The following is a 20,137-nucleotide window of genomic DNA, read 5'->3' as shown; positions in this document are numbered from 1 at the left end:
AGGATTATGTCATTACATAATATCTAGATAAGTGAGAGACCAGATGCAAGAGCTGTTTACATCTGTTACTGGTTAGGTGTCGTTAATAACACAGCCTGAACAGTGTGCTCACTCATTGAGGTTAAATAAAGGAAGACCTACAAAATTGTGAAGCATTGTAATGGCCCCCGAGCAGAAGGCCTCAAACTGCTGTTTGTAATCAGATTAAGTCTTTAGGAAGGTGGGAGGTATTCAAATAAACCACGAAGGAATCAGATTTTTGTTTTTTTAGTCCTTGGAAACAGATGTGAGGGATGAGTTGTGTTAATGTGTCTGGGACTCACAGGTCGTAGTGTTGATTCCACTTGGGGTCGAGCGTGTTCCTCACGGTGTCGGTGGAGTGGCATTGCCCTGAGCCGTCCACCACGACCTTGGCAAAGGGATCGGGGAGGCCTGCGGGGAGAGAAGGGAAACACAACGGCCGCGCTCAGACACACTCGCCAAACAATGAATAACGGATATCAAACAATGTAACAAGACACCGACGGCAACGTAAACGCAGCGCTGCGAGCTGGCTGCGGGGCAGATGGTGATGAATTCAACCGACACAGATGCTGTGTTGTCTACAGCACTGCTGTCCTGCTGTGGGACATTGTTCACTTCTAGATGTGAAGTATAGATGTGCATAACTGAAGCTGCATTGAATTGTTTGTGCAACTTTTGAAAAAGGTTCATCTGGCATCAGCCTTCGGTTGCCCAGAACTGACAATATGGTTGCCGCTCTTAGTCCCCTTTTACTTTGAGTAATTAAATGGTTGTCATTGTAAGTGTCAGTGTAATTTGGATGGTTGTCCAAAAAGGAAACGTATGCACTGCATCTTAGTGACATTTTGCAAAAACTTTGTGATCGATACAGTATGTCAGGAATTACACTTGAGTCTTGGTCTGCTTGCTTGAATTTAAATGAATTGGGCACACTATAGACAACACTCCTGCTTCCAAGGACATATGTAGTAAACATCCATCTCTGTTGAAACGGTTAAACATGTAGATCCTCGTGCATCAGCCAAACTTCATCAGCCCAAAGTGACCCACGTTTCTTTACAGTGCATGCATCATACACCCACAGACACACACAGGTTCATCACAAACAGCTGGGATCCGCAGATACTTACGGAAGAAGTCCTTCTTCACCAGGTTTTTGGCGCAGAGGACTGAAAGAGAGAAAAAAGAAAGGAAGAGTTGAGCGTGAATTGAACATTAAAATAAATCAAAAGCAGTTAGTCAGGGGTTTTATTTTTCTCTCTTTCTCCTCCCAAAGCAGCTTGAGGTTGACCCTGTTGAGGGAGGCGGTTGCCGTGGTGATGAGGCACTTACATCTCCTCCTGTGTGTGTGTGTGTGTGGACGGATGAGGAAGCTCCGTCACCACCTGGGCGTCTGGAGCTCCACTAATTGGTCTGGATTCTGATGGGCTGTGTATCTTCAGATATAATGAATGTATTTTTCTCTTTTAATTTACCCGTGTCGTCTCGCTTGTTCAGCTTTTCTCAGCTGTTTGTCGGTAAATATTCAATAACAAGTTCATTTCATTTAATAAATGAATCAGCATGTAACTACACAAAAAGATACCAAATATGTATTAAGAGCTTTTAGTCAACTTCCAAAACATTGAATTTTATTTACCACAGATTGCATCCACGCGCACAACATTACCGGTAGCCGTGACATGTCGAGCTTGTTTTGCTCGTGTACTAGCAGACCGCTCTAAAGATGACAGCTGAACTGTGACAGGCGTCATGCTATATCTGATGATTGATTAATCATTAGAGTCGTTTGACACTTTGCTGCTTTCCTTTGTTTTGTGTGAGAGTAGAGGGAATCTCTTCGCCAAACAAGCAAGATGAGCATCAGTTAGTGATTGTTAGACGCATTATTTCACCAAACGAGTGATTGAAGACCACAGAATGATGAAAACAGCCGTCCCCTCATGAGCAGGTGAGAGTTTACATTGCTAAAACAAATACACAAATCACCAGTTTCATGTTCACCAGCAGAACATGCTCGACAGATGAGCAAGAATTTCTTCCCGCAAACATCCCTGGGAACGTGTTACGTCCCAGTGAAACCCACCTCGTTTCTAAACATCTGGAATGCATCGCTTTCTGTCAGGCGCTTCCTGAACACACAGACAAGCGTGCGCGTGTACACACACACACATACGCACGCACACACACACACACACGCACAGCCCCCCCCGAGACAGCTCGTTCTCCAACTCCACTGATCTAATTCATTACCACGAGGCACGGATGAATATGTGAAAGCTTTGAGGAGGTGAATGAGGTGCCGTGAAGGTAACAGCAGGTGACAGTTGTCTTTGTGTTTCCACGATGCGTCTGCCCACACGCCACAGACAACATGTGCGTAATTTACCCCCTAAAAAGGAGCTTGACAGGGATTTGATGGTGTTTCCAGAGGGGGAAAAAAACCCATTGAGCACTATGTTCCCTCATCTAGAAGGCACAATGCAATAAATCCACAGGAGGTGAAGAGAAAGCGCAGTGAACCAAAGGGAAATATAACTCTATTGCAAGGTAAGGCCGTGGCAACAAACCGCTGCATTCAAGGTCCAGACGGGGAACAAAGAGGCAAAGACGAAATGAGACCGTGGGTAAAAACACGACGGCCAGCTCAGCTTAAAGAGACTATAAGGCAGAGCAAAGAAACCTATGGACCCTCCTGCGAGAGCCTCAGCTCGCCACACAACAGGAAGGGCAACACTCCAATTAGACTTATATAAGCTTCTTATGAAAAAAAGGGGCCGGATTACTGCTGAAAACAGAACATGGGGAGAAAACCGCTGGAATGGCACGCGCAGCGGAGACAATGGCGGCGGGGAAGCCAATTAGGAGTCTGAGGCTGCGGAGGGACGGCAATCAGGACGCAGCGGAGTCCAACCATCACGATACAGCTGTCATTACACACAGCAAAACACAGTCATTATGAAATGTTAGGACATAGGATTACATAGACCTGAGTTGACCTTTTATTTGAAAGACGAGTAGAACAGTTTTTTTTCACAAAGAGTGAGATTTTACACGCTTTTGTAGGCAAACCGCAGGCGCGTTCCCTTCTAAAGGACAGACAAACGTCTGTCATTGTACAACGCACACAAAAACACACAGCGCCATGAAAGCAACCTTGCCAGAGTGAAAGGTCTCACCGCAGCTATGTGGGCCTCCTGAGACAGCATTATGCAGCAGTCCGCCTGTCAGGAATAGCAGTTTGCTCTGGGAGGACACATCGTCCACTACGTCTGGACGACACTCCGAGGACACAAGCTGGCTTTAACAAAAAAAAAAAAAAAAAAAGTGCTTCTGTCTACTTTTTTTTTACTGTGGAGCGTTCACTTACAGGAGGACATGTGGACCTACCAGTCCTCACGTCCACAAACGGGGACAAATGGGATCAAAACCTGAGCCGAGCCGACGAAACTAAAAGGCAAAGGTCTCTGAGGTAGAGCGACTGATGCTGCGGTTTGTCGAGGACTCAAAGCATCCTCAGATCTCCGACATGAAGGGTGTTTGGGACCCCTTGGTTGGAGCCGATCGGTCACTCCGCTGTGAAAAGATCATGTTTGACTGAGCTTCTCTGCTTCCTCCTCTCCGACAATCCTCTTTGCCCTCTTCGTCTGCATAAACCTGAATACCTAACACACCTCCAGCTTGTAAAAGTCTCTCGTGATGTTGTTTTACCTCTAACAGCGATGCTCTGAATCGAGAAAAGCCGATTCGGAAATGAAATAAATAAAACGGAGAGGGGAGTAGCGAAGGGGGATCTGAATGTAGGGCAAAGCAGTCAGGAGAGCGGAACGTGTAAGGAGGGAAACAATGAAAGAAGAAGCGTAGTTTTTTTAATCTGAGGGTGAAAATACTGTGTTTGAAGCTAAAGCATGAGTTAGCACGGCCTCCAGATAACAGTCATCAGAAGCTAAATGACCCGACAGACATTAAAGGCCATTAACATTTAGTTTCTTGACGCAAAAGTTTTACAGAATGACGTTAATAGAAATGGTTGGGCCTCTTTGCCCACCAGCACACAGAAGTGCCCCAAAAATGATGTTGTTATGGGGGAAAAAAGGGGGGTCGTGATGACAGAAGTCTTCCCCGCGAAAAGGAAGTGGGCGAGCGTGCACCTACAGGGCAGCGTCGTAAATCTGTTGTTTTATTGGTCGCCCTGGACCGCCTTTCTCACGCTCACACAAATATAATTACGTTCCCTCACTCTCTCTCTCCGTACCTTAAAAAGGAAGAGAGGAACATACTTCACACACACACACACACACACACACACACACACACACACACACACACACACACACACACACACACACACACACACACACACACACACACGGCACCTAAGATGAAACAAATGATGGGGAAACTAAATGTTAAAAAGCTCCTTTCAGACGCCAGCTGGAATCACACCGTGGCCGTTCCAGCGCTGTTCTCAGGGAGCGGCGGTCAAATAACGTAGCGGGTTGCCAGAGTTAATACGAGGTGAGGGGTTAGACGGGGCACGTTCAGAGCTCGAGTCGGAGCTGCAAGTGAGCCCCGACCTTTAAGAAAAAGACATGTGAGGGACGAGACTCGTCACAAAGTGACAATATGCATCACGAATAAAGCAACTATATATGATGGTGTTTTCGTCCTTGGTGGGAAGTGTAAAGGCAGTTTCTCTCAACATGTTTCGTCAAGTGCTCAGATTTATTTATTTTCTGCCAATAAACGAATTGATCATCGTAATCGCAGCTCGAACCGAGTTCATTTTATATTAGCTGGAACTACATTTCCATTTGGGTGATTAAATTGTCCTTAAACTGTACACTTTCAAATTAGTATACATTGTATGCATGCAGTAGAAGGTTTATCTATCAGTGAGTTGAGCAGACACACTGTAATAACTGTGAGATGATCTGCATCACTACACTCCTGGAGGGCTCCAAACTTCCTCCTCCTCGGTCACAAGAACCCCACACACACACACACACACACACACACACACACACACACACACACACACACACACACACACACACACACACACACACACACACACACACACACACACACACACACTCCGGAAAAACAGAAGCACGTAGCCCCCGCGCATCACCTCCGCCCATCTAAAATCCTCCGTCGCCATAGCGACGGCAAGTATCGAGGCGAAGCTGAGAGAAGGGTCTCTCTGTGTCGCCGGTGTTTCTCATTCCGGTCGCACTGCAGCGCTGAGACGGGCATGGACATTTAAAACAGAGACAATAAACAAAGACGGCAGCATCACAGGCCTCCTCTACTTACAGACATATTTTAGACCAGGATGGACTTTTCATTGCAAAATATTGCAGCTGTACTGAAAGTCCATCTTTCCAAACTTCTGAGCAGGAACATGAATCACAAAGTATTTCGTCTATCTAATAAATGATCGAAACCTTTAGAAGGCCCACTTCTCTTTCAGTGAGTATCGTAGGTTTACTCCGACCAGAAGGGGACGGGAGACTATTTAAGACACAAACACACAGACACACACTCAAATACGCAGCAGCTCACGCTCAACCACCGGATGAAACAAATACTTGGCAAATGTGTCAGTGACACAGTGGAAATATAACCTGGCCGCTCACATGAGGAGCAGGGGTGTCGTGTGTGTGTGTGTGTGGTGGCTGCTCGGCTGACTGCAGCTTGTTAGTCACATAATGGCTTTCCACGTTACTGCCCAAACCGGTCTGCTCCCCCCCGAGGACAACAGGGAAAGCTAAACGAACACCGCACACGACTGATTATCAGCTCGGGGTTTTTTGATCATCACCTTCCTTTGCCGGCCGTTTCTCTCAATAATAAATCAATCCTTCCGATTGGCGAACGGCAGCTCTGTGCAGGCAGAGACCGAGACACTTTGGGGTGAAGTTAAAGCTCCACCTGTAGGGGAGGTGGGGGGGGATGGGGCCCGGATTCTCACAGTCTGCCACACAAAGAGCCCCACTGTGCAGGCAGAATCAATGAAGTCCGCCCAGACGCAAGCCAAACACCTGGGGAGGGAGAGGCCACGTGACGTCTAGGGGGAGGGAGGGGAGGGGGCGTTTTGCCGGTTGAGACAAGCAATTGCCGGTTGAGACAAGATGCAACCCGGGGGGGGGGGGGGGGGGGGGTGTAAGGCCACACACACCGAGCATGGGAACAGGAAAGAGCGCCGTGGGGGAATCGAGGGTTTGTAGCCTGTTGGAGGAAACGGGGGGGGGGGGGGGGGGGGACAGAGACAAGTCATATTCCACCATCATCATCCAAAGTCAAATCTGTCTGGAAACACGGCCTAATGAGAGATCTTCTCGTTCAACAAATCTCTTCAGCCCCACTAGCTCACGTTGACCCCGTTCTGAACCTCCCTTCCTGTCCAGCTGGTTCCTCCAGTCTAGTGCGCTGACCCGAACCGCCAGACAGTCTGACACATCTTCAGGGACCAGTCGCCCCCCCCACACACTCTTCCAGACCCCCAACCTTTCCTCCGCCTGTCTGCCCTGTTCGTCTGTCTGCCCTGTTTTGACTCCGGGGGCCGTGCACTCTCATGCGCAGCATTGTTCTTCTCTAAACAAAAGGCTTCCTCCTCTCCCCGACCTTCGTGAGGCTTAAAACCTGAAAGGGAGAAAAACAGAGATTTTGACCGACAAGTGCTGATGGTTGTGCCGGTGAACCTGTTCTCTAACCGTCTCCAGCTAATCTCTGAGGCGTCTCCTAGATCAATCTCCTGTAACAGTCGGTCGGCTGATGTCTGGTCTTCTCGCAGGCTCCCGTCTCCATGACAATAAATGATCCTTGAATTTAAGGCTTTACGGGCAGGTCCAGTGCGTAACCACACCACCCATTCACATTCAGCGCTGCCCTATTCATGAGGAAAGTTACTTTTTAAAGACCTGGCGACACCACTTAGCTGCAGTCAGGCAGAATGGAGCGAGGAAGCAGGTTAGAGTGTCAGCAGAGTCCAACTCTACACGGGCCGCAGGATGACTGTGGGAGTGCGGTTCAGGCAAATTGACTTGTAGACACTGAGAAGTATCCCGTCTCCGGCAGGCTTCTGTACCTCGGCAAATTGACTTATGTAATGTGGAAATCTGATAAGATTCCTTCTGGTCACAGAATACAGATATTAGACTCATTGGTGGCAGACGGATCATGGAACTACAAATTGCCAGGAAAATCTAAACGGACACGCAATTTCCAGGATTTGTAAAACTAGAAAGGAAAGAAAGAGTCACGAAATCTCCTTGTGCATCATTTTTATAGCGAGGAAAACAGAAAAGGAACACTTCAGAAAGCAGGGGGGGGGGGTATATAGCTTGATCCCTGCTTTCCACGTACAAAGACTTTCAAAGACATGCTCCACCTCCTTCCCACACGTGCCCCGAGCAAGAGGAAGAACGGTCTGAGTGGAGAGGAAAGCAGCAGCCAAAGGTATTAAGAAGCTCACTGTCTCTGTGAGGTGCATTAAAGGGCGCAAAGCAAACACAGACAATTCCCAGGACTCCTGTTACACACTTGAGTAAAAGGACGTCTGGGGACATCTGTTGCACCGACTCACCGTGACCCCAAAAAAGAAAAAAAAAGAGCGGATTTAAAGTAAAAAAGAAGACAGAAGACATGTATATCCCCCATAGCTTCTCTGCATGAAAAGGACAGAAGGGCCATGACGAAGAGAAGCCATATATCATAATCCATCACCGGCACACCTGCTGGAGAAGTGACGAGAGATCCCGTAGACCTGCGAGAACGACTCGGCGTCAAAGCCCAGCTGATTATCAGACGTTGATAACATCCGGGCAAGCGGCCAAGACAAAGACCTGTCCGGGAAACTGTTCGTGTCCCATGATGCACAGCGCTGGCAGCTGTAACCAATGGAGGTTTTTAACAGTCAAGATTTAATGCTGCCAAGCGATAGATGACTCAAAGGTTCAAAGTCACATGACTGTTGAGGAAGTAAAACTATGGTACATTGCCGCCATTTTCAGTTTTGGGCAGTGAAATAGAGATGCTGCAGGATGATGCATTACAATGCAGATTTTTATCTTGTATTGTTTTGTTTTGTTTATTCTAAAAAAGGAACCTCGGGCTCTGGCAAAATAGCTCATTTTCGATTTTGCAATTCGGAAATTTTATGAACAAAACAATAGAGCAAGAAAATAATCAGCAGCTTAATCTATAATGGAAATAATAAAAATCTTTCAAGACTTTTAAGCCTGATAAAAACATGGCCGTTACTGGTCACAGCTGGTCACGTTCAACCCAGATTACTTTCTAACTAAACCACTCTTTTGCTAAAGATGCAGATACAAAGATGGCGACAAAGGTGAAGTGAGGAGTTTATCTCCCTCTGTTTGACTACACGGGGGAAACTCGCCACGCACATTCACAAGTGAAAGGAAAGAGGCTGGCAACACTGTCGGCGCGAGAACATTTCATCCGTCTCGCGTCACCTTTTTCCCTCCGTGATACAGTCCACAGTAATTGCATAATAGAGGAGTCCACCCCGACTATTTTGGGCTCCAAATAATGGGAAACCATGCCACAATGGCAATTTTTTGAGTGGCATTCCTGTTCCCCCTGCACAGTGCATCACCCTCTCTTTCCACTCCGTGCACTACAACGTTCCTAGCGGCGAGTCAGCCAGGCGAGTAAAGTCTTCCACAGCACCTCCCAGCCGCTGCAGCCAAGTGAGAAGTCGTCACGGAGAGCGAATCGGAGCGCGGCCTTCGGCTTCTGCAAGCTTGCACTGCCGTTGGCCCGGGACCAGAGCCGGTTTTTCGGTGTGCTGCTCGGCTCCCCGAGCCTCTTGGCTCCTTTGCCCTCTCTGATCTGATGTAATGGAGGAGAGCAGAGGCCTTGGACCGAGCAGCGAGGTGTGGAAGTCCAGGACCACCACACCGGCGCGTTAAATGCCAGAAATGTCGCTTTGCTTCGCCACTTTTTTTTATCGCCATCCCCCCCCCCCCTAGTTTTTAGTTTCTAGTTACGATTTCACAACTTCGTCTCGGAGCAGTGTTACATCATTACCACTCGGTCGTATTTTTCCCTTTCATGCGGTGAGGCTTGCCAGTGAATGTGTTGGACTGAGAGGACCCTCAGCCTTTTAAGAATCAGGACATTAATCCCGTCGTGATGGGAGATCACAGCGCTGCACGGCTGTCTTGAGAATAGGCCACTACAGTTAGTTTCCTTGTAACTTTTTTTTAATGAAATCTTTAACTCCATCCATCCCAACTGCAAAGACATCTCTAAATGTCTGAAGTTCCATCCACCAAATATCCAAAAATATATCTAAAAGAAAAGCGGCAAATCGTCCCATGAGCGGAGAAAGTTTGGCCTCTTTTCTTCACTTTTATTGCTTGTAAAACTACGAACTGATTTCCGAAGTAGTGACCATACCATGAACCGGCTTCCACCATGTGCTGCAGCTCATGTCTAAACTACATGACAACACGTCTAGAGGACACGCGTCATGTCTGACCCAAATTTAGCTGAGCTTCGATGAAATCACCTCTCAGAGCTCGGCTCGTCAGAGGAAGGCACATTGTGTCGAGGTTATTTTTAACTCAGGGGGTTCAGACAAATGCCATCAAACCTGTGGAATAAGCTCTGAGACTGAGTAAAAACAATAAGAGTGTTGATGTGTTGATGTGAGGAGAATGCTACATGTGACCGTCACAAGCCTGAGCTTTGTTTCTGAATTCACCCAAAGCCCAAACGGTCAGGCGTAGGAAACCAAGGAAACGTCAAAATTCATCATCACTTCATCACTGATGTTTGATGAAGTCTGGACAGTTGATTAGCACATGAAGTGGTGCGCATATAATACATATGAGGCTAACACGACAGTCTGCCTGAGAGCTCAATCAGCAGGCGCTTGGCCCTCACACTTCTGGATTTGAAGGTTAGTTTCCTAATGAATATCCTGCTAACAGAGGACAGGGACTCCCCATGGGCCTCCGAACATATTTTGGCTGCTTTGGTCCAAGAGGCGTGTGGCCCGATGTTTGCAGTCAGACTTTCTTTTTTTTTTACTACGCAGGAATCCTGTGGTGTATTTGTCCAACTTTGGCAGAGGTGCCATTTGAAACGTGATCCGGTGTGAATATAAACATCTCTCCTCTGATCCCGTCTCCTCAGAGGACCGAAGGGGCTCAAACGTCAGGCCGAGGCACGGACAGACGCCTTCGGTCAGCTGTTGGCGTCTTGCGGCTTTCGCACCAGTAGCTCCACTGCTCAATGTGTTTCTGTAAGTTTCGCTGACCTTTCAACCGGGCGTTGTGGAGTCTGTGGACCCTGGAACAGATGGTAAAGCTCTGGGTAGTCCTGTACTAAATATGATTCACTTTTCCTTACACATATATTTACTCTAGACTGATTTTTGACACCTGCCAGCATGTACTTGGTTCTCGTCACATGACATGCGGTGTGCGCTGCCGCGTTCAAATAGTTGAACGCGCAAAAAACAACATTGTAATAGCCCCTTAAACTCCACTCCCCCAAACAATTTTCATGTACAAACTCATGTGACATCATTTGAGGATATTGAGCAGACGTTGTGCAACTCCCTCTGGAGTCATGTGCGTTGTTACAATATCATATTATGCAATCCAGACCGACTTTAAAAGCCCGTCGTTTTCTGCAGACTAACAGGGTTCTAGCCTGACATTGGATACGCATGCAGCCGCCTCTGATAAAAAACTAAGTTTCTAACTTCAAAGGGAGCACTAGTTTGGGAAATAGGCAAGAAATAAGAGGAGCAGCACGGAGAACCTCCGGGCAGGAGTGATAGGATAACATCCTGCAGACCAGAAGGAGCTCCCTTCCCTCACACTCACCGCTAATCCAGTTTTGACCCATTAACCACCACAGCCAGGTTAACAGAGCCGGCCTTTGAAGGTCTTTCCCAAACCACCCAGCAGGATTAGCACTTCTCCGAGGCCAACGACTCACCGTCTGCACTCTTCCCCCTCTGACAGAGCTACTGGAGGCCAGTGTAAACATGCAGGACGGCACAGTGTATGGATCCCACGCTGACATGTAAAGTCTCATGACTCATCCTGGCTGAATACGCCATACTAATTTAAATTCTTCAGGAACTGTTATTAACCGTGGCTTGCAGCGTACCGACTACAAAAATGCAGATAAAGAGAGACGTTCAGCTGCACCAGGAGGCTGGAAACAACGGGACAAAGGTTGGAATTTACAACATTAAAATGCCTCTCACATGTTACTGCGACGATAATAATAATAAACAACAGTAAACAGAGAGCACGGCGGGTCATTCTCTCTGCTCTCTCAGGCTCCGAATGAAACAGGATGTGCGGAATACGGGAAAATATTATCTGTTGTTAATGTTACAAAGCAGCCACTCTGAAGCCACGATGCTCTGCTCGGCAGGAGGAAGAGGCGATCTCCGCAAAAGCAGACAGGCCGCCCACAAAGCAAACCCCTCGGCCCGCTGTTATAATACAGTGCTGTAAGCACACGGGACGCCCAACGTCCTGCAGAGTAACAGCATTTCTTCACTTTATTATTACAGGGGAACCTCAAAAGGAGGGTTCTGGGCTGTTCTGCTCCCCACCTGTCAGGGGTGACGTTTGGACAAGTGTTGGGGTCTAGGGAGCACTTCCTCTCTGAGAAGCTGCCCTCTCTCTCTCTCTCTCTCTCTCTCCCCCCCGGCTACATCTGGTCTCCTCGGGGCCGTTGCTGGCGGCTTTGTCCTCATTGAAGAGCAGCTGAAGCAACAGGAAAGCCGAGCCCAGTCGGTCAATTAATTGATGGAACAATTTTTAATTACGAGGAGGCTCTCAGCGTTACCAATCACGTGCGATGATTGCTCAGTACGTTCGCCCTCTGACTCCTCCACTCCACGGGTTCTTTTCTGGTCCTTTGCCGCCGTTGTATTTGTTTTCTTTCACGTCTTGTTGAAACGTTTGCTCAGAGTGCACGTCCACGATGAGCCAGTAGAGCCAACAGTTCACCACGTGCAGCTAATCACCGTGTATTTACCATGTATCCTGTCTGAACACCCAGATGAAGCCCAAATCGCTTCCATACAGCCACTCTGGTTGAAAAGGGCTCCGACTGAGACCACATGAAGGGACGAAGAGCCGGCTCCGACCACATTAAAACGGTCTTGATCACCAGGCCCGGGTGCCTCCGCAGCCCCATCTGTACCCAGCTGTGGGGGGGTTTCTTCTTTGATTACCCCTAATCTGTAGACTACAGTTAGACCAAGCTGCATTGAAAACGGAACGGAACGGAACGAAAAAGGAGAGACCTAAGCATTTCACTCAAAGCCGCACAGAGGGCCAGTGTGAGACCCCGGGGCCTTTGTTGCATCTTCAAAATAAGTCTGCTTTATTCTCAGGCAGCATCTGTGTCCATTCAACCGCCGGTCCTCTTACAAGGAGAAGGAACGGGGACAATTTGCAACTATTTAATCACAAATGAAAGCACTGACCCTCCTATTTTGAGGATCGGCTGCAGCGCGGCGAAATCCTGTTCATTTGCAACAGCGGCTGATTGACGGAAAAGACAGACAGCGACCTACACAGAGAGTGCATCGGACAGGAAAAGAATCAGTGATGAAGCTCGGTTAGTGTGGGTGGGAGTGGAATACGCTTTGGACTTGTCTGCTTTGGACTGGTGGGCTTACAGTCGGAAAGAACAGGGGTGACTCAGAGAGGAAGAGGTGGGAATGCGAATGGAGAATTCAAGGGAATCCCACTGAGATAGCTCTCTTCGTTAGTCTGCAGCACGCCAAAGAATTCAGACGAGCAAACCATGTGCTGAAGAGGTCACATGTAAGCTCTGAGCTGACACACAAAGAGGGCCAATCAACGTCCAGAGTCTGAATCAGAGCAGAAAATCGATCAAACATCAAGTTCATTTATCATTCCGTTGCACGTCTTTCTGGGCAGGAAGTGTATGCAAAAGGGGTAAAGACAGAACATCGATGACTCTCTCCGATTCTTTTTAAGGAGTCTGATTTCACTTCTGTGTGACGGACAGCTTTGTGACTCACAGACGGATTGAAAAGGATGCGTTCACTTGTCTGCTATCAGATTAGAGGGAACCAACTGTGACTTGGCATGACTATCCACAAGTTCTATTTACAGTTGCACGAAAAGGCGGTGCAAAATGACACCGGGAGCTATGTCTGCAAATTCACGAATGATTAGACAAAAAGCAACGAGCCGCGGCACAATGATGCAACTCGTGGCCGGGCGGATCATGACGTGTCGCTCCATTAGCTGTGTTTGTGTGTCACGTAATTTAGGAGTGATCTGCTGTCAAGTATAATGGAAACATGTCCCCGCATTGTCATGGGGCAATTCTCACCTCGAGTGTTAGTTTTTAGCAGCCCGCTCGCCATATTTTTCCAGTTTAATAGATGGCAAACATCTGCAACATCTGGTTCAAATGGATGGGGGGGGGGGAGGTGTAAGCAAGAAGAGACGCCTATAGTACAAACAGCTACGGGCCTGTTTAAATGTAGCGACTCATCGTTCGCAACCTGCCAGGAAACAGATTCATCTGCAGCCATGTGTCAAAAAATCGACCCGGCAACTTGCAGCTACGATGTCGCAATGACACTCTCTGGGCCCATTAGTCCCCACGCAGCAGTCTAATCAGCCTGGTATACACAGCTGGGCAGCACTAAACAAAGACACACATAATGACAGTGTGTGTGTGTGTGTGTGGCGAAAGTCTCTCTGCTAGACGCGTGGACTTGGGCTTCGCCGCCTTCCTACAGAGCTTCCTTTCCTGCGCTGCGCTCCAGCACAGAGCTGAGCATGTGGATGACATGGCACAACATTACATCATTCTGAAAGACACATACGCCACTGCAAAGATATACAGACAGAGGATCGTGCAAAGAGAGTAATAATGTTGTGCTTTAAGAGGGGTGATATTTAGCTTGGGGGGGGGGCGTGCCGTCTCACTCAAGAGAGGTGGTCGGTGAGGTCCTGCTCTCGCTATTTGTCACAGCGTGGACTCACATTCTCAGCATTCCACCGTCTCAAGCTGCAGTGACAAACTAACTCGATTTAAACATGAAAGCGATGCATACACCCCCCATACTGCACATGCTCTTATATATGATGTATATATGATTTTACGAATGCTGTGTAGCTATTTTTTGTATACAATTCTTCTCATTTCTTATTGACCCGTGAATGACTTCTCAGAATCAGAATCAGCTTTATTGGCCATGTGTGCTTACGCATACATGGAATTAGTCTCCGGTTTCCACTCCGCTCTCAATGTACAAACACAAATTTACAATAAACAAGAAAACAACTCCATAAATTCTGACAATTCTATAAAAGAAATGTAGCTGAAAGCTTGATGTACTTGGCCATCTTGCATCTCCAGCTCATTAAAACCCCTCATCCTTCCCCACGTATTCAGAAACAGCACCAGCTCAAATATTTAATTTGGGCACTCCTGATGGAAGAGGCTGCCATGGAATTAGTTTCAGGTCAGACCCTGGACGTAACATCAAAAAGTGCAGCTGTCGGCCTCTCCTCCCAGTCAAAACAGTGGGCTCTCATGTAAACCTTTTTGGCTGTTTTTGTTGAAAAGACATAAACCAAACAGCTGAGAGGGGGAGAAGAGAGGGTAACGCTGTAAAAGTATGAGCTCAGAGCAGAATGCTTTTTAAAAGGATGCAGTTACAACTCAATGGTGAGCTGTTATAAACACAGTAACAGTGAAAGGAGGCAGCTGTCTGTCCACCTGTCTGTCTGTAGGCAGCTATGGGACACTGCTCACTGTTCAGTTGCAGACTTGTGACCTGTGGAGCTGGCTGTCATCTCTTCCGAGGCTGGTCCTGCCATAAAGGCTCGATTATAGCTGTCTGGCTAAGCTAACGTCGGCTAGCCAACTTTTAGTGAGCCCGTCTGTCAGCACAACGGGGTGATAACGTTAGTTAGGCAGCTCTCTTCCATTGCAGATATATTTATCTATACATGTTATAGGTTACGTTGACATGCGAGATGCGCTCCCACGTTTTGGTTGCATCAAAGCGACACGACAACCCCCTCAACGGCGGAGCAGCACAATATATTAGGCTCAATACTATGGGACCCGTGTTATGGCTGGTGGTGGTTACTGGCGACAGTCACAGGGCTAAGACTATTTCCAAGAACAATAATATCCAAATGTAGCCGCATCTACTGGTCCACTCAGTCTATTTCCCAATATTAGCGAACACTGGGAATACAACTCATATTTAAAATGCACTGTAGCGGTTTACAAAATCGTGTAAATCACGAGAGAAAGAACCGGTGGCAAGCCAACTCCATGGCCCATGGGAGCTGTTCCCATCCAGCACATACACGGAGCCCCCCCAGCTAGTGTGTGTGGGGGAACATACTTGGGGGATTTAAAATCGTTGCTAGCTACCTGTTAGTCGCAGCTTCACGGGGCCATTCCGCCGGACTCCTTGGTTAGACATCTCTTCTCGGTTCCAGCCTTCACTACTCGTAATAAAAACGTGTCGTTAACTGTAAAAAATATATAAATAACAAGGTTTATCAACCTCGCCGCCAGTTTTAGACAATAATGGAGTCAAGGCATTGTGGCCCGGATGTGAACTGAACTACCATAGCGATCGCTCACAAATAGGAAAAATTTAAAAAAATTAAATTAAAATAAATCGCGAGTGTAGCAGCGCTGCAGAGCGCATTTACTACAACCGGCTTCTCCCCGGTGAGACGTACAAACGAGCAACCGTAGCGACGCTGTAACGCGGGGTTCTTCTTCACATCCTCGGTCCTCCTCACCGCTCAACGAGAGTTGAACTGTTGAGCCCTCCGGTGTGGATCCCGCTTCAGGAGGCTGCTGCCCGGTGACGACAACACTACATTGTGGGGGGGGGGGGGGGGGGGGGGGCATTTCTCCAACATGTGGCACCTCACTGTAGTTCACACACTGGCCCCACTGTGTCCATGAGCCGGCCAGAGTTTTTACTTTGATGGCTTCAGTAAACACAGCTACCTGTGTTTGACAGTTTAGGACTTTTTACAGGGGCATAGACACAATCGACACATGTCTGACCCCCCTTCTACAGCCACAATTTAATACATCACCAAAGCGAGGTGCCACCAGGAAAGTTGAGCCAGGTTTAAGGAATAGCATGACATTAAATGTAAAAAAAGTTACAGGGGTAGTAATTTCAGTAAATATGTTTTTACCCATAAAGTCTAACTATTCCTTCCAACTGTTTTGTAGGAAAAATCTGTGGAGTTATTGCTGGTATGAAGCGTGCACGTACTCACTGAGGTAAGAAGCTGAATTCATGTAAAGTGCCTCTACTTTTTTATAGCAGTCACTGGAATAAAAAGGTAAATTTGGTCAACGGCGGGAGAACTGAGTCAGGATGAGCAAGCACCACTGATGAAAACACTCAGAAAGCAACATCATTTTTGAGTACACAAGTATGATAGATATGCTGATTTCACCAATTACTGTAAATGCACTTCTGTTCTATTTTGAGAGTACACTCAGACTGAATCAACACAAAGTCGATGCATTTCACGGTAAGAAAAGAAATGTCAAAACCCAACACATGATCCGATAACTTTATTTACAATCATGTTTCTTCCGTATTAAAACAGTATGTACAATACATACAAAAGGAACTCTACAAACAAAAAAAAGAGAAAAGACTAATGTCATCACATGAACAAAAGGACAAACAGTAGCAAAGAGGCTACAGTACAGTGACAGTAGAGGTATGAGAACATCATCTAGAAATTGAAAGCGCTCTGGTTTTCACTGATGTTGAATGCATAACCGTCATCCGTTGCTTCTGGGACCACACTCTGCACCACCTCCTCCTTTAAATAACAAAAAAGAACCATTAAAACAATAGGCATAAAAAGTATATTTTAAAATAATTCAGTTCAAACATCTTAAAAAGAGACGTACCTCGTCAGAGAAGTATTTCTCAATGAGATTGAGGGATGCTTTGTAGATCATCTCATTCTCATGAGACTGCAGAGCCTCGATCTTGTCCAGTCCGCCAGATTCTTCCACCATGAGACTCAGCTTGTCCGACTCCCCAATTTTATCCCCGGCCTGGTAGGAGACAACACAGAAGCATTTAACAGCCATCTAGCCACCAGCAATGATAATTAATTGTACTTATCAGATTGGGCAAATAACACACATCTGTATCCCTCCATGAAAACACACTCACCATGAAGATATTGGTGATGGCATCCAAGATGACGAGGACAATTTTGCTGTCCTTGGAGGAGAGGAGATTCAGAAGAGGCTCGAGCACATTGGCTTGTACAAGGTAAACCACCTGCTCGACAGTGCCCCCACTGGTGAAGTTTGTAACGGCCCACACAGCCTCCTTCTGAGTTTTGTAGTCACCCTGCAGAGAACAGACAAGGGAAGGATGAGCCACATAGACATGACATGAAACGTTAAGACTGCTGTAGGAGTGAGTGTTTAAAAGCAGCTTATACGTAAAATTAGTAATGAGTGAAACAAATCCAACCGGGAAGAACAAACCTGCACAAGCGTATTGACCAGGTGTGGAACGATTCCCGAGTCGATGACCTCCTGGATTTGGGCGTCCTTCCCTGCTGTGATGTTGGACAGAGTCCAGGCTGCCTCCTTCTGAATGTTGGCCTTCTTGTGGCGCAGCAGCCGGGGGAACATGCTCAGGGCCCCGGCATTCAGCACCGCCTGGGTCTGCTCATCCGTGCCAGTCACGATGTTGCCGATGGCACGCAGTGCTGGGGTCTGAGAGGGGGAGAGGGTCATTCTACGGCCTGTCAGAACCTGAGGAGTTGCCTCAGGGAGCTGGTACCAAAGTGCACACACACACACACACACACACACACAGTACACACTGGAAGAACTTGCAGGATTTTTATACGTACAATGACGGGCAGCTCTTCAGAGCCGAGCAGATTCACCAGGCGAGGAATTAAGCCGGTCTGGACCATCACCTCGATGCGGTCATTGGAGCCGTCGGTCAGGTATGAAACGGCCCAACACGTGTCGGCCAACACCTCCCGGTCATCGTGGTGCAGCAGACGAACCAGAGCGGGTAGCATCTGTTGGACCGCCGTCATGGGGGGGGAAGGGTTCTTGTTGCGGCAGAGGTTAGACAGCGTCCATGTGACATTTCTCATGTAGCCGGTCTGCAAAGAAATCAGGTAGAGGAGAAGGCATTAGTTTGACACGAGGCAGCAATATGGTTGAGTTAGAGCACCCCCTAGTGGGTGAAGAGGATAAATGTGATTATTAATAAATACTTACACTGAACACAGACAGGTCAGGGACCGCCAGCAGACTGAGAAGAGGGGCCACAGCGCCATTTTTAATGACCCTGTCTCTAAGAGCCGAGCCATCACCTAAAAAAACAACAACAAATATGTATGACTGTGCTTCCAACGACGCAGTGATGACAGTCCAGACAGAATACATTTAAAATAAAAAGATGAATAAATTCTGCACGTTACCAGCAATGTTTCCGAGGGCCCACACCGCCTGCTCGCTGATGTGCTGGTGGTGCGATGTGACCAGGCTGATGAAGGCCGGGATGCCGCCGCCCTCAACCACAGCAGCGGTCTGATCACACGTCCCAGAGGCAATGTTGGTCAGAGCCCAGGAGGCCTCGAACTGGATCGGCGGACAGTCGACCAGCCCCAGGAAGGAGACGAACTTGGGGATCAGGCCGGCACCGATCATCTGGTTGATGGGGGGGTTCTTGTCACGAGACAGGAGCTTCCTGCATTCGGGGCGGTACGGTAAAAGTAAGTCACCATGGAGGTAGTCGGTCGATAAGATTGTGATATTTAATGATGAGTCATTAACCTGGCAGCCTGGGTCGCCTGGAGCTGGGACTCGAGGTCGCTGCTGTTCACTCCTGAGAGAATCTCTTCAACCGTCCACTGTCTGGCAGACTGCCAAAGGTCACACAAGAGGAGTTATGATTAAAATGAATGAAAGTATACAGGAGGAGGTGGACAACATCAATGCATTACATGCAAACAGATGCAATATTCCTGCTAGCTTTATGAATGTTTTTTATCATTAGGACTGTCTGAAAGGCGTTGGTTTAACTGAAGTAATACAGGGTGGGGTTTTTACACTGGCTCCTCCCATTTTGTCCAACTTTAATTTTGTACATTATCCATGTTAAGACAAACTATGTAAATTCAGTGACATTAATCAACCCCCTCACACCGCATTATATTTGTAGCTACCGTATTTAATAAGTGTCTTGTACAAAGTGTTCACCACCTTTACAGAAAATAAAAACAATATTGAACAATAGAATAAACATTTTCCTAAATATCAGATTTTTAAAAACAGGCCTACCAGGCAGTTCTGAGTCCTTTCCTGAAGGGGAGAAGTGGCCTCGTCAGGAAACGCAGACACATTTCTTCTTTTGAACATCTGGTCATCTTTCTTCGCCTTGCGGAGCTCCACGTTCACCTCCACTCTCCTGCGTCGAAGTTCCTGCGTTCGTTTAAAGGAAAGTCACATTGTCAGGTTTTAAACTGCAACTCGCGGATATCTGATGCTAAACCTAACGTTTTGTACTCACATTAGCATCTTTGCCTTTGTTCTTGAACTTGTTCAGACGTTCCACGCTCTCAGACATGTTTTTTCAACTGACGAGGAGGCGTAGTAGCAGTGAAAACTTGTGTTTCGTGGAGTTATTCCTGCGGACAGAGTATTTAAAAAGGTTTAGCTGGTACAAAGTACTTCGAGCCACCTCGTGAGCAAGTAGCGCGACCAATGACAAACACGTCAAACTGAGCAGACCGTCGGTTTGACATTAAATTAGGCCAACTGAAAGCTCGCTGAAGATGAATATACAATAAGCGTCGTACAGAAAATCATAAAAAACGAAATATTCAAATATAAAACAATATTCCTTTAAATACAACTACAGAAGCAGTTGACACGCGCTTACCTGATCCTCGCGCAAAGGGTTATGGTACGCGGAAAGTGCCGCAACAGACCTTTAAATTCCTGTAACAAAGCCATCTGATTGGTCGGTTCGAGTGAACGCATCCAGCCGCCTCCGTTCATT

At 47.3% G+C, this 20,137-nt stretch overlaps 2 protein-coding genes across 3 annotated transcripts in view; both read right to left on the bottom strand.

Moving 5' to 3' along the window:
- smurf2 (SMAD specific E3 ubiquitin protein ligase 2) overlaps window positions 1-15,849 on the bottom strand; it is a 39,595-nt gene extending 23,746 nt beyond the window's left edge. For both annotated transcript variants that reach the window (XM_079282325.1, XM_079282326.1), the window contains exons 1-3: window positions 15,475-15,849; window positions 1,155-1,193; window positions 324-432 (exon numbers count right to left, since the gene is read on the bottom strand). In XM_079282325.1, the coding sequence (XP_079138451.1) occupies window positions 324-432; window positions 1,155-1,193; window positions 15,475-15,526 (200 nt within the window). In that variant the 5' untranslated portion in view covers window positions 15,527-15,849. The remainder of the gene's footprint in view (window positions 1-323; window positions 433-1,154; window positions 1,194-15,474) is intronic.
- Window positions 15,850-16,638: 789 nt separating this feature from the next.
- Window positions 16,639-20,039, bottom strand: kpna2 (karyopherin alpha 2 (RAG cohort 1, importin alpha 1)). Its single transcript, XM_079281266.1, has 11 exons — window positions 20,018-20,039; window positions 19,646-19,763; window positions 19,417-19,557; window positions 18,910-18,998; window positions 18,555-18,823; window positions 18,352-18,446; window positions 17,970-18,233; window positions 17,596-17,829; window positions 17,273-17,455; window positions 17,002-17,151; window positions 16,639-16,910 (listed from the first exon to the last, which is right to left on the bottom strand). Exons 2-11 carry the CDS (start codon window positions 19,700-19,702, stop codon window positions 16,821-16,823), a joined length of 1,572 nt encoding a protein of 523 aa, XP_079137392.1. The 5' UTR covers window positions 19,703-19,763; window positions 20,018-20,039; the 3' UTR covers window positions 16,639-16,820.
- Between the last annotated feature and the right edge of the window lie 98 nt (window positions 20,040-20,137).

Source organism: Melanostigma gelatinosum (genome assembly GCF_949748355.1).
Source record: "Melanostigma gelatinosum genome assembly, chromosome: 13".
In the NCBI taxonomy this organism is placed as follows: Eukaryota; Metazoa; Chordata; class Actinopteri; order Perciformes; family Zoarcidae; genus Melanostigma; species Melanostigma gelatinosum.
Note: the sequence above shows the minus strand (reverse complement) of the source record. Positions and strands in the feature narration are given on the sequence as shown.

Coding starts and splice junctions, on each gene's coding strand:
- kpna2 (XM_079281266.1), bottom strand. CDS start 19,702: ATGTCTGAGAGCGTGGAACGTCTGAACAAGTTCAAGAACAAAGGCAAA. Junction 19,558..19,645: donor ACAAAGGCAAAGATGCTAAT/GTGAGTACAAAA, acceptor AAACGAACGCAG/GAACTTCGACGCAGGAGAGT. Junction 18,447..18,554: donor GGCCCTCGGAAACATTGCTG/GTAACGTGCAGA, acceptor TTGTTTTTTTAG/GTGATGGCTCGGCTCTTAGA.